The sequence below is a fragment of the Delphinus delphis genome, chromosome 6, assembly GCF_949987515.2.
Source record: "Delphinus delphis chromosome 6, mDelDel1.2, whole genome shotgun sequence".
Lineage (NCBI taxonomy): Eukaryota > Metazoa > Chordata > Mammalia > Artiodactyla > Delphinidae > Delphinus > Delphinus delphis.
The window spans coordinates 67,798,525-67,812,637 of record NC_082688.1 but is presented as its reverse complement, the minus strand read 5'-3'; the positions used below and the strand labels follow the sequence as shown (position 1 = coordinate 67,812,637).

Genomic DNA, 14,113 nt, shown 5'->3' with positions numbered 1-14,113 from the left:
CTACCCAGACTGAATCACGATGAAATAGAAAATCTGAACAGACCAATACAAGTAAGGAGATTGAGTCAGTAATCAAAAACCACCCAACAAGCAAAAGTCCAGGACCAGACAGCTTCACTTGTGAATTCTACCAAACATTCAAAGAAGAATTAATATCAATTCTTCTCGAACTCCTCCAAAAAATAAAAGAGGAGGGAACTCTTCCAAACTCATTTTATGAGGCCAGCATTACCCTGAAACTAAAAACCAGACAAGGGTGATGCAGAAAAGAAAATTACAGGTCAGTATCCCTGATGAACACAGATGCAAAAATCCTCAATAAAATATTAGCAAAGCAAATTCAACAATACACTAAAAGGATCAAAGACCATGATAAAATGAGACTTGGTCCAGGAATGCAATGACGGTTCAGTATCCACAAAGCAATCAACCTGTGATATACCACATTAACAAAATGAAGGATAAAAATCATTTGATCATCTCAATAGGTGGAGAAAAAACATTTGACAAAATTCAACATCTGTTTATGATAAAAACTCTTAACAAAGTGTATGTAGACAGAAGGTACCTTAACATAATAAAGGTCATATATGACAAGTCCGCAACTAACATCATACTCAAAAGTGGAAAGCTGAAAGCTTTTCCCCTAAGATCAGGAACAAGACAAGGATGCCCACTCTTGCCACTTTTACTCAACATAGTATTGTCTTTGCAAGAGCAAATAGGCAAGGAAAAAAAAAAAGAAGGCATCCAGATTGGAAGGGAAGAAGTAAAACTGTCACTATTTGCAGATGACATGATACTATTTATAGAAAATCCTAAAGACCGCCACCAAAAAAACTGTTAGAACTAATAAACAAATTCAGTAAAGTTGCAGAATACAAAATCAACACACACAAATCAATTGCATTTCTATACATTAATAACAAACTCTCAGAAAGGGAAATTAAGAAAACAATCCCATTTAAAATTACACCAAAAAGAATAAAATACCCAGGAATAAATTTAATGAAGGAGATGAAAGACCTATGCACTGAAGACTTATTAATGAAAGAAATTGAGGATGACAAAAATAAATGGAAAGATATTCCATGCTCATAGATTGAAAGAATCAGTATTGTTACAGTGTCCATACTACTCAAAGCAGTCTACCGATTCACTACAATCCCTATCAAAATTCCAATGGCATTTTTCACAGAAATAGAATAAACAATCCTAAAATTTATATGGAATCACAAAAGACCCCAAATAGTCAAAGCAATCTTTAGAAAGAAAACACTGGAGGCATCACTGACTTCAAACTATACTAGTGATAAAAAATTACAGTAATCACAGTATAGTTTTGCATAAAAACAGACACACATATATTGAACAGAATAGCCCAGAAATAAACCCACGCATATATGGTTAATTAATTTACAACAAAGGAGCCAAGAGTATACAGTGGGGAAAGGACAGTCTCAATAAATGTTGGGGAAACTTGACAGTCACATGCAAAAGAATGAAACTGAACCACTACCTTATACCATACACAAAAATTAACTCAAAATGGATTAAAGACTTGACAGAAAACCTGAAACCAGAAAACTGCTAGAAGAAAACATAGGTGGTAAGCTCCTTGACATTGATTTTTGGGATATTATTTTTAAAGCAAAAATAAAGAAGTGGAACTGTATCAAACTAAAAAGCTTTTGCACAGCAAAGAAAACCTTCAATAAAATGAGAAGGCAACTTATTGAATGGGAGAAAATATTTGCAAATCATATATCTGATAAAGGTTTAATATCTAAAGCATATAAAGAACTCATATAACTCAATAGAAAAAAAATCCAATTTAAAAAGGGGCAGAGGATCTGAATAGACATTTTTTTGAAGAAGACATGCAAATCACCAACAGGCATATGAAAAAAATAAGGTACTCAGCATCACTAATCATGACGGAAATGCATATCAAAACCACAGTGAGATATCACCTCACACCTGTTAGGATGGCTATTATCAGAAAGCCAAGAAATAAGTGTTGGTGAGGATGCGGAGAAAAGGGAACCCCTGTGAACTGTTGGTGGGAATGTAAATAGATGTACCCACTTTGGAAAACAGTATGGAGGGGCCTCAAAAAATTAAAAATGAACCAGCAATTCCACTTCTGGGTATTTACCTGAAGAAAATAAAAACACTAATTTGAAAAGATATGTGCACCCCCATGTTCATTACAGCATTATTTACAATAGCCAAGATACGCAGCCAACCTAAGTGTCCATCAATGGATAAATTGATAAAGAAAATGATATGTGTATACACACACACACACACATATATGTGACACGTGTGTATATACACACACAGGAATATTAATCAGCAATAAAAAAAAAAATCTTGCCATTTGTGGCAACACTAATGGACCTGAGGACATCATGCTAAGTAAAATATGCCAGAGAAAGACAGATACCATATGGTCTCATTTATATGTGGAATCTAAACAAAACCAACAAAATAGATACAGAGAACAGATTGGTGTTTGTCATAGTCAGGGGGTGGGTAAAATAGTTAAGGGGATCAAAAGGTACAAGCTTCAAGCTATAAAATAAGTAAGTCATGGAGATGTAATATACAGCATGATGACTATAGTTAATAATACAGTATTGCATATTTGGAAGTTAAATAGATCTTAAAAGTTCTCATCAGAAGAAAAAATGTTTTTAGTAACTGTATAGTGAAGGATATTAATTAGACGTATTGTGGTGATCATTTTGAAATATATACAAATATCAAGTCATTATGTTGTACTCCTAAAACTAATATAATGTGAATTATAAAAATAATTCAGTTAAAAATTCAGCATCCAATAGAGGAATCAGGCTCCCTGACTTCAGACTATACTACAAAGCTACAGTAAGCAAAACAGTATGGTAGTGGCAGAAAAACAAATATAGATCAATGGAACAGGATAGAAAGCCCAGAAATAAACCCACGCACCTATGGTCAATTAATCTATGACAAAGGAGGCAAGACTATACAATGGAGAAAAGACAGTCTCTTCAATAAGTTGTGCTGGGAAAACTGGACAGCTACATGTCAAAGAATGAAATTAGAACACTCTCTAACACCACACACACAAAATAAACTCAAAATGGATTAGAGACCTAAATGTAACACTGGATACTATAAAACTGCTAGAGGAAAACATAGGCAGAACACTCTTTGACATAAATCACAGCAATATCTTTTTGGATACACCACCTAGAGTAATGGAAATAAAAACAAAAACAAATGGGACCTAGTTAAACTTAAAAGCATTTGCATAGCAAAGGAAACCATAAACAAGACGAAAAGGCAACCTACAGAATGGGAGAAAATATTTGCAAGTGATACAACTGACAAGGGATTAATCTCTAAAATATAGGAACAGCTCATAGAGCTCAATATTAAAAAAACAACCCAATGAAAAAATGGACAGAAGATCTAAATAGATATTTCTCCAAAGAAGATATACATATGGCCAAAAGGCACATGAAAGGATGCTCAACATCACTAATTATTAGAGAAGTGCAAATCAAAACTACAATGAGGTATCACTTCACACTGGTCAGAAAGGCCATCATCAAAAAGTCTACAGATAATAAATACTGGAGAGAGTGGAGAAAGAAGAATCCTCCTACAACTGTCAGTGGGAATGTAAATTGATGCAGCCACTATGGAGAACAGTATGAAGGTTCCTTAAAAAACTAAAAATACAGCTACCATATGATCCTGCAATCCCACTCCTGGCCATATATCCGGAGAAAACCATAGTTGGAAAAGATACATGCACCCCAGTGTTCATTGCAGCACTATTTACAATAGCCAAGACCTGGAAGCAACCTAAATGTCTATTGACAGAGGAATGAATAAAGAAGATGTGGTATATTTATCAACGGAATACTACTTAGCCATAAAAAGGAAGGAAATAATGCCATTTGCAGCAACATGGAGGGACCCAGAGGTTGTCATACTGAGTGAAGTAAGCCAGACAGAGAACAACAAATATCATATGATATTGCTTATATGTGGAATCTAAAAAAAATTATACAAATGAACTTATATACAAAACAGAAATAGATCCTCAGACATAGAAAAGAAACTTATGGTTACCAAAGGGGAAAGAGGGGGCAGGGATAACTTAGGAGTTTGAGATTAACATAAACACATACTATATATAGAATAGATAACCAACAAGGACCTACTGTATAGCACAGGGGACTATACTCAATATTTTGTAATAACCTATAAAGGAAAATAATCTGAAAAATATGTATAACTGAATCACTTTGCTGTACACCTGAAACTAAATCAACTATACTTCCATTAAAAAAAAATTCAGCATCCAAAGCTCTATTCCAGACTCACTAGATGAGAATGTGCGTTTTTAACAAGATCCATAGGTGATTCACATTAAAGCTTGAGACAAACTTGCCTAGAGGGTTCTAGAAGAAAGAAGAAGGGGGTGAAGAGTGTTAGAGAGGAAGGAAGGAGGAAAGACCTATTTTTCTGTCTTTTAGGAAAAATAATCACTCAGCATGATCAGTGTGCACGTATATGCCCTTGAGTGACCTCAGTGATACAATGCAGAAACATCTCCCACGTGTAGCCAGATCTGTTCCCAACTGTAATTTCACAAACTGCCAGTAAGCCTTGAGGGCCTAGAAGCAGAGCTGCCTTGGGCGGAATGAGAGCTATCAGAAGTGGGCTTTTCCAGGTAGGAGAAAGATGATATCTCCCAGGCATGGGAGCAAGGGGGAGCTCATGCCTCTTTGACTAAGAAGCACATGTATTAGGTCACTGGAAATAAGGGGGGGTTGGTAGAGGCCCCAAAAAGGAGCCTCCGGCTGAGCATATTGATTTGCCAGTATTGAGCGTCATTCCCAGGCTCACCTGGGACACAAATGGCTTATAAGTTGCAAATGAATTCTGTGGCCACATTTTCCCCAAATAACATTTCATCTTCATTAGAGATGACCACAGTGTGTTAACTTAATAGGATGTTCCAAGTGATTGTTTTCCAAATAACACACTTCAGGGTTGGGATGAGGGAACATGAATGCAGTAATGTGTAGATACCAGTTCCAATAAGTTCAAGTTGCCAACTGCCCCCAAGCATTCAGTCACACTATTTCATAGAGTTACACAAATAATTTTGAGCTGTGTGGTTGCTTTGGCATGTCCTCACAGGCCAAGCTTAATGGTATGTTTCAGATACTGACCATTCAGAAATTATGCCTGACCAATCAAAACAGTTATCCTACCAATTAGCACGGGCCTCTGACAAACCACAACAGTTGTTCCCACATAGTTGGTAGGTACCAGCTGATAATCAGTCCTGGCAGGCAGCTCTTAGATGCTCAGTAGGTCTCCAGTAAGTTTTGAACCCAGACTTTAGGAAAAACAGAGTATATACAATTATATCATTTCCCTCAAGCACCACACCAGATTTTTTTTTTTGGTGCCAACAACATTCTAAAACAGAGAAGGAGTCAGATGATGAATAGGACAACTATGCTTTGTCTAAATAGAGGCCCTATCTACCTGCACTGGGCAAAATCTAGGCCTCTAATTACAAATGGGAGTTCCTGACTTGTGTTCAGTCCCACCTGGCCCAGAAACAATGACCTGGCCCAGAAATGATGACAGCACCGCACACTGCACCCTTGGCTGCTTCTGTCATGGCCTGGTGTGTGTCACAGCTCAGGTTTGCTCTTCCTAATGAAGAACCTGCAGTTTGTGTTGGTCTTTCTTTTCAGTTATAACTAAAACATAAAATTTCCTCTCCAAATGGAGAGTTACTGTGGTTCCTCCCTCCGTCCAGCTGAGCCCCCATTTATTCTCTCTCTTGAGCTAACCTGGGACTTTTTTGGTTAACCTCCAACAGGGAACGGAGAAAGGGGTTGCTGGTAGCAGCTAGGCTTCAACTCTTCTTGGCCTGGAACAATGGCTCTCTACCCTGACTGCACATTAGAATCACTTGGGTGGCTTCTAAAACATGCCCATGTTTAGATCCCTCTCCTGAGCAATTGACTTAGAGTCACTGGAGAAATTTCTTTAAAAGACCAATGTCTTTGGTCTTTTATAATTTTCCTTTTTGGAAAATTATATATACTTCCATTAAAAGGAAAATTATAGGCCAATATCTTTGATGAATATAGATGCACAAATTCTCAACAAAATATTAGCAAACTGAATCCAGCAACACATAAAAAATATCGTAACACCATGACCAAGTGGGATACGTCCCAAGTTCACAAGGATGGTTCAGCATATAAAATCAATCAATGTGATAACACCACATAAACAAAAGACAAAAAACACATGAACATCACAGTAGATGCAGAAAAAGCATTTGACAAAATTCAACACCCATTCATGATAAAAAAAAAAAAAAACTCTTACCAAAGTGGGTATAGAGTGAACATATCTCCAGATAATAAAAGCTATTTATGACAAACCCACAGACAATATAATACTCAATGGTGAAAAGCTGAAAGCCTTTCTGCTAAAATCTGGAACAAGACAAGGATGCCCACTCTCACTTCTTCTATTCAACATAGTATTGGAAGTCCTAGCCACAGCAATCAGACAAGAAAAAGAAATAAAAGGTATCCAAATTGGGGGGACTTCCCTGGCAATCCAGTGGTTAAGACTTCACCTTCCAACTCAGCGGGTGCAGGTTTGAAACCTGGTCAGGAAGCTAAGATCCCATGTGCCTCATGGCCAAAGAACCGAAACATAAAACAGAAGCAATACTTTAACAAAATTCAATAAAGACTTTAAAAATGGTCCACATCAAAAGAAATCTTAAAAATAAAAAGGTATCCAAATTGGAAGGGAAGAGCTAAAACTGTCATTATATGCAGATGATATGATACTATATATAGAAAACCCTAAAGACTCCATACAAAAACTACTAGAACTGATAAATTCAGCAAGGTAGCAGGATACAAGATTAACATACAGAAATCTGTTGCATTTCTTTACACCAACAACAAAATATCAAAGGGAATGTAAAAGAAACAATACCTTTTAAAATCACAACCCCCAAAAGAAAATACTTAGGAATAAGCTTCACCAAGGAGGTGAAAGACTTATTCGCTGAGAACTATAAAACATTAATAAAGGAAATTAAAGATGACTCAAAGAAATGGAAAGATATCCCGTGCTTTTGTATTGGAAGAATTAATATTGTTAAAATCGCCATACTACCCAAAGCCATCTACAGATTTAATGAGATCCATATCAAATTACTCATGACATATTTCACAGAACTAGAACAGATAATCTTAAAATTTACATGGTACCCTAAAAGACCTAGAATTGCCAAGGCAATTCTGAAGATAAAGAACAAAGCAGGAGGTAAAACCCTCCCAGACTTCAGACAATACCACAAAGCTACAGTAATCAAAACAGCATGGTATTGGCACAAAAACAGTGGATCAATGGAACAGAATAGAGAGCCCAGAAATAAGCCCACACACCTAAGGTCAGTTAATCTTCGACAAAGGAGGCAAGAATATAGAATGGGAAAAAGACAGTCTCTTTCAGCAAATGGTGCTGGGAAAGTTGGACAGCTGCATGTAAATGGATGGAGTTAAAACACACCCTCTCACCATACGCAAAAACAAACTCAAAATGGCTTAAAGACTTAAAACATAAGACACGATACCATAAAACTCCTAGAAGAGAACATAGGCAAAACATTCTCTGACATAAATTGTACAAATGTTTTCTTAGTTCCATCTCCCAAGGCAATAGAAATAAATACAAAAATAAACAAATGGGACCTAATCAAACTCACAAGCTTTTGCACGGCAAAGTAAACCATAAACAAGATGAAAAAAACCTACAGAATGGGAGAAAATATTCACAAACACTGCGACCAACAAGGGCTTAATTTCCAAAATATACAAACAGCTCATACAACTCAACAACAAAAAACAAACAACCCAATCCAAAAAATGGGCAGAAGACCTAAATAGACCTCTCTCCAAAGAAGAAATATGGATGGCCAATAGGCACATGAAAAGATGCTCAACATCACTAAATATTAGAGAAATGCAAATAAAAACTATAGTGAGGTGCCACCTCACACCAGTCAGAAGGGCCATCATTAAAAAGTCTACAAGTAACACATGCTGGAGAGGGTGTGGAGAAAAGGGAACCCTCTTACACTGTTGGTGGGAATGTAAATTGCTACAGCCACTATGGAGAACAGTCTGGAGGTTCCTAAAAAACTAAAAATAGAGCTATAATATGCTCTAGCAATCCCAGTCCTGGGCACATATCCAGAGAAAACAATACATGCACCCCAATGTTCACTGCAGCACTATTTACAACAGCCAGGACATGGATGCAACCTAGATGTCCATCAACGGATGAATGGATAAAGAAGATGTGGCACATATATACAATGGAATATTACTCAGCCATAAAAAAGAAAGAAAGAATGCCATTTGCAGCAACATGGATGGACCTAGAGATTGTCATACTGAGTGAAATAAGACAGAGAAAGACAAATATATGATATCACTTATTTGTGGAATCTAAAAGAATAGTATAAATGAACTTGTATGCAGAACAGAAATGGAGTCACAGATGTGGAGAACAAACTTGTGGTTACCAGGAGGGAAGGAGGGGGAGGGATAGATTGGGAGATTGGGATTGACATATAGATGCTACTATATATAAAATAGATAACTAATAAGAACCTACTGTATAGCATAGGGAACTCTACTCAATACTATGTAATGAGCTATATGGGAAAAGAATCTAAAAAAGAATGGATATATGTATATGTGTAGCTGATTCACTTTGCTGTATAGCAGAAACTGATAAAACATTGTAAATCAACTATACTCCAATAAAAATTAATTTAAAAAACCCCAAAAGACACATGCACCCCAATGTTCATTGCAGCACTATTCACAATAGCCAAGACATGGAAACAACCCTAATGTCCATTGACAGATGAATGGATAAAGAAAATGTGGTGCATATATACAATGGAATACTACTGAGCCATAAAAAAGAACGAAATAATGCATTTGCAGCAACATGGATGCAGCTAGAGATTATCATACTAAGTGAAGTAAGTCAGAAGGAGACAAATATCATATGATATCGCTTATATATGGAATCTAAAAAAACGATAGAAATGAACTTATTTACAAAACAGAAACAGACTCACAGACTTGAAAAACAAACTTATGGCTAACAAAGGGTAAAGAAGGGGGAGGGATAAATTTGGAATTAACAGATACAGACTACTATATATATGAAATAAATGGTCCCTATATAAATGACAGGGACCTACTGTACAGCACAGGGAACTCAACTCAATATCTTATAGTAACCTATAATAGAAAAGAATCTGAAAAAGAATAAATATATATGCACAACTGAATCACTCTGCTGTACACCTGAAACATTGTAAATCAACTCTACTTCAATAGAAAATAAAAATTAAAAAAGAAAAAGCCCTCTCACCTGGCCCCAGCTGGAGAAGGCCCACTCCACACATAGCTGTTGGTTACAGGCCTGGGTGTCGACTGGCCGTTTGGCAAGCTGTGTGCACATGTCATTGGACACAGGAGTGGAGATCCCAGAGGCTTTCAGCTTCTGGCAGGTCACTCGGCGGGTCTGGACACCTCCCCCACAGCTCCGGGTACAGGCGGACCAGGAGGTCACCATCCACCTGGAAAGAGGAAGAAGAGTCAGGGCAAAGGGTCAAGCCTTGAGGAGAGGGACGATGCCATACACTCTCAGAAAAGGAGCCCCATGCATCTTCCTCTTCTCACCACACAGCAGCTAATTGCAGGACCATGTCTCTTTTCACAGTATATGCTTGGGGTGGTAGGCTGAAAATCCCCACCCCTCCCCGCCGAGATATCTATATCAAATCCCTGGAACTTGTGAATGCTACCTTATTTGGACAAAGGGTGTTTACAGATATAGTTAAAGATTTTGAGATGAGATTGTCCTGCATTATCTGGGTAGGTGTTAAATACCATCATGTACCCTTATAAGAGAAAGGCAGAGGGAGATTGGACATAGAAAATGAGGAGACAGTGTAACCACAGAGGCAGAGGTTGGAGTGATGTGGCCACAAGCCAAGGGACACCGGGAGCCACCAGAAGCTGCAAGGGCCGAGGAACTGATTCTCTCCCAGAGCTTTATGGAGGGGGTACAGCCCTGCTGACACCTTGATTTTGGACTTCTGGCCTCCACAACTGTAGGAGATTAGATTTCTCTTGTTTTAAGCAACAATGTTTGTGGTAATTTGCTGTGGCAGCCACAGGAAACAAATACCCTTTGGAAATTGACTAAAAAGGCGCATTGTGAAAGAGTTTTCTGAAGATCAGTTGCCTTTTCTTAACATTGGCCCCAAAAGCCATGAGCTTGCAGATGACACATTCTGGGAAGACAGTCCTTTAGCTGGTTACGCTGCATTGCAGTTCTGGTACATCCTAATGGCATCCAAGTGTGGGGCAGAGAAGGGACAGTTTCCCAGGGAAGTCAGATCCAAACCTGGGTCGCCCCCTGACCCTGGAGGCAGTCTGGGTCTCGGTTCAGCCAAGTTCTGTCTGCTTGTACTCACTGTTTATTCTACGTCGCCTTAACCCACGTCTCATTTGATTTTGTTTAATCCCTCAGAAACCTACGAAGTTCCTTCCAGCTTTCTGGAGCAATTCCCACGCCCATGAGTCACAGTCCATAGGTCTTACACCTCTTTGAGGGCTGTATACGTGGTGACAGTAGTCGTTCTCAGGATGTTAGCTTCTAACTGCCATTCGGGCCCTCAGAAGTGAGACTGACCAGGACTGAGACAAATGGCTTTCCTCATAAAGCCAAGCTGTAAGCTGGGAAACACTCTGAAATCCTTGGTCTGTATACAAAGGTGGAGGGGTTCTCTTTGGATGTTTGTACCCTGGGCTAATCCTCAAAGAAGAGGGGAAGGGGGTGCAGTTTGGGGAAAAGAGAAAAAAATTTGGTGCTTTCCAGCCATTTAATTCCATCTAGAGAAAACAATTTGTTTTACTGCCTGAGAAAAAAATTTTTCTAAATGAAGTGGCTGAAACAGCTACCTGGGTCAAAGCGGGACTTCGCAGTGTTATTCAGACAGCCTACGAGGGCCACACTTGTTTGTGTGCAGAGAAGGGGGCTGACGTGCCCAGGAAGCCTGGTGGGGAAACCAATCAAAGGTGAGCCTGTGGCCACTTCCTGGTCTAGTGGCGCCACATCTGGCTTTCAGGAGAGGTAAGTAGCAGGGACAGGGAGCAAATTCCTCCTGAATCTGGGTCTGTGACTTATTTAATTTGGTGGAACTCCTCTGCTCCATTAGCCCTGGAGAGAGATGACTGCGTGCAGATTTCCATCTCGCAGGAGCAGAGCCACTTAGGAAACAAGCAGACGGTGTTTTAAAGCCGCTGGGGGCACTGAAACCCAAGCAGACCCAGCCATTGTTTCATCTGCAGAAGTAAATAAGGCTGATTGACTCTGACCATCACCACAGCAAATCAAAAAGTCCCTGGCATGTCCAAGACCTCCTCTTCATTTCACACAGCTTGGCAAGGGCGGTCTTCCAGCCTCTCGTATCCCTGGTGAATGTCAGGCCTGCCTTTCAATCAACTTTTATTTCCAAATATCCATTTCAGCAATTTTTCAGGAGTTGGGGTGGGGGCTTTGAGAAAAGAGAGGTACGGGCTATGTTACAGTTCAGGAAGGGTATAAAAGGACATTAATCATTCCCGTGGAAACCTTCCCGTCAGCAAGTCAAACTGCTGATATTAACAAGTGTGTTTCATATTTCATTGAGGCTGTCCTGGTTTCAGCTGCTTCTTATGACTCAGCTGGCAAAACACGAAGCAGTTGCCTAAGTAGTGGATGAACGTCCCACAGATAGGTAGTAAAGGGGCATTTCAGGACCCAGCCAAGTCTCCCCAGGCTCTGGGCGCCATGCTGGTGCCAACTCCAAGCCCATCCATTATCCCTTTAGCTGCTGGCTGACGCTGGGTGGCAGGGGAAGGGTACTGCTCGGTGGGACTCACAGCTGCTCAAAGCTCGGGGCAGATGGAAGAGGCAGAGACTGTGGGTGTCATTCTGAGCTACATAAGGGACCCAAATGCAGAGAATGGATAGTTGGCCCTTGAACAACACGGGTATGAACTGCACAGATCCACTTATACTTGGATTTCTTTCACGAAATACCGACTACAGTACTACACCATCCGTTGTTGTGGAGTTGCCGATACGGAGCGCCGACTCTCAGGTTATAGGTGGATTTCTGACTGCTCGGGGTCGGCGCCCCTAACCTCTGCATTGCTCAAAGGTCAACTGTAAACCCAAAGTTGAAGCAACTATGGGAAATGGAAATTTATGTCAACTTTAGCAGAATGCAACCCTTTGCAGAAGAGAGGATAATATTTCCTTAACTAAATTGGAGTACTGATGAGCATAGGTATTTACAGCTAGAAGAAAGGGGAGGAGTTGGGGTATAGGCTAATAGTCACTATCCCCTAAACACTTCAACTGCAAACATGTTTCTTTTCTTACAGACCAACCACAGAGCCAGCTTCTTACTGCAGTGTGGGAGCTTCTCTCTTGCCAGGGCCTGGGATGCTCCTGGACCCTGAACAGACCCTATCAGGCCCTTGGGAAGCCTGGGCAGCCTTTAGCTGGCTGAATAGTGAGGGAAGAAACAGCGAAGGGAGGAGGCTCATCCTGAGGGATGTTTTCTGTGCAGTGGAGAGGCTGGCGGGCCTGGGCCTACAGGAAAGGACATCAGGTCCCCTCACCTGCACTTAATGTAGCTCTCTCAGTGCTAGACAAGGGCTGGCTATGAACTTGGCTAAAAGTCCAGGCCCATCCTTGGGAGTGGGCGGCCTGAGGCAGCATCCAGCGCACTCACCGGGAAGGGCAGTCTCTCCGGTTGCAGGCGATGGGCTGCACAGCAGGGCGCACCTTCCCTGCGCAGTGGGTGGGGTTGACCTCCGTGCTGTTCAGGAGACACCTCAGGCGGGGCTGCTGAACCCCTCTGTTACCACACGAGGCTGAGCAGGTCGCCAGTCTGTCCACAGACCACCAGTAATCTATCACAGAAGGGGGATCAGAGGTGAAAAGAAGATAGCATCAATGCCCATGTTATTCCTTCAGAGTGGTGGGGTGGGGTGTGGTAGGAATGAGATGCCATTATGAAGGAGGCTCTGCCCTGCGGTAGGCTGAATTTCCCACCGATCTAGGCAAGTCACGTGGTCTCCAGGGGCCTCCGCCGGCTCATCCGTAAAGTGAGTACAGTAGCTCTTATCTTGTCATGCTACTGTGAGGACTGGATATAAAGAAAGTACAGGGCCTAGCCCAGTGCCTGGCACATAGAACTTCATCAGTGGCTGTAGCTCTCGTATTTTTTAACCTACTTCCTAAAGTACTCTTTCCTTCCATTAGTTTACCAGAAAGTGACTTTATTTTTCAACAAAGAGATATAAAAATATCAGAGGTACTTAACAATCATATTTAAAAGTCTATACTGGAGTTGGACTTTGTATATGTTACAGAAAAACAGCCTATCCAGAGAGGCTCACTTTTCACGATGATGTCGGTCAGAAAGGCCATTTCTTTGGATTTTCTATTTGGGGGTCTGGGACTGACTGGTAGGAAAGCTGTTAAAAATAACTGGGCTGGGGCTTCCCTGGTGGCGCAGTGGTTGAGAGTCCGCCTGCCGATGCAGGGGACGCGGGTTTGTGCCCTGGTCTGGGAAGATCCCACATGCCGCGGAGCGGCTGGGCCCGTGAGCCATGGCTGCTAAGCCTGCGTGTCCGGAGCCTGTGCTCTGCAACGGGAGAGGCCACAACAGTGAGAGGCCCGCGTACCGGAAAAAAAAAAAAAAAAAAACTGGGCTGGTAAATTTTGAATGCTTATTTGTACTCAAAAGATTTGTGTGCTACAAATCTTGCAGATAGGCACTGCCTTCTGGTTTTCAGCAGAGAGTGCCCGTCTGGCAAGAAAACGCAACATTGACTTTCCTGTGTGGAAAGTGAGATGGCGGTGGAGGCCTCAGGAAGATCTCCCCCCTTATGTGCTATTCTGGGAT

General features: G+C 40.8%; 1 protein-coding gene across 1 annotated transcript in view; it reads right to left on the bottom strand.

Annotated features, from left to right (window-relative positions):
• The window catches only part of ADAMTSL1 (ADAMTS like 1), a 434,468-nt gene that overhangs the window by 29,230 nt on the left and 391,125 nt on the right, over positions 1-14,113 (bottom strand). The window contains exons 24-25 of the mRNA XM_060014779.2: positions 12,935-13,115; positions 9,514-9,721 (exon numbers count right to left, since the gene is read on the bottom strand). Of these exons, the coding sequence (XP_059870762.2) occupies positions 9,514-9,721; positions 12,935-13,115 (389 nt within the window). The remainder of the gene's footprint in view (positions 1-9,513; positions 9,722-12,934; positions 13,116-14,113) is intronic.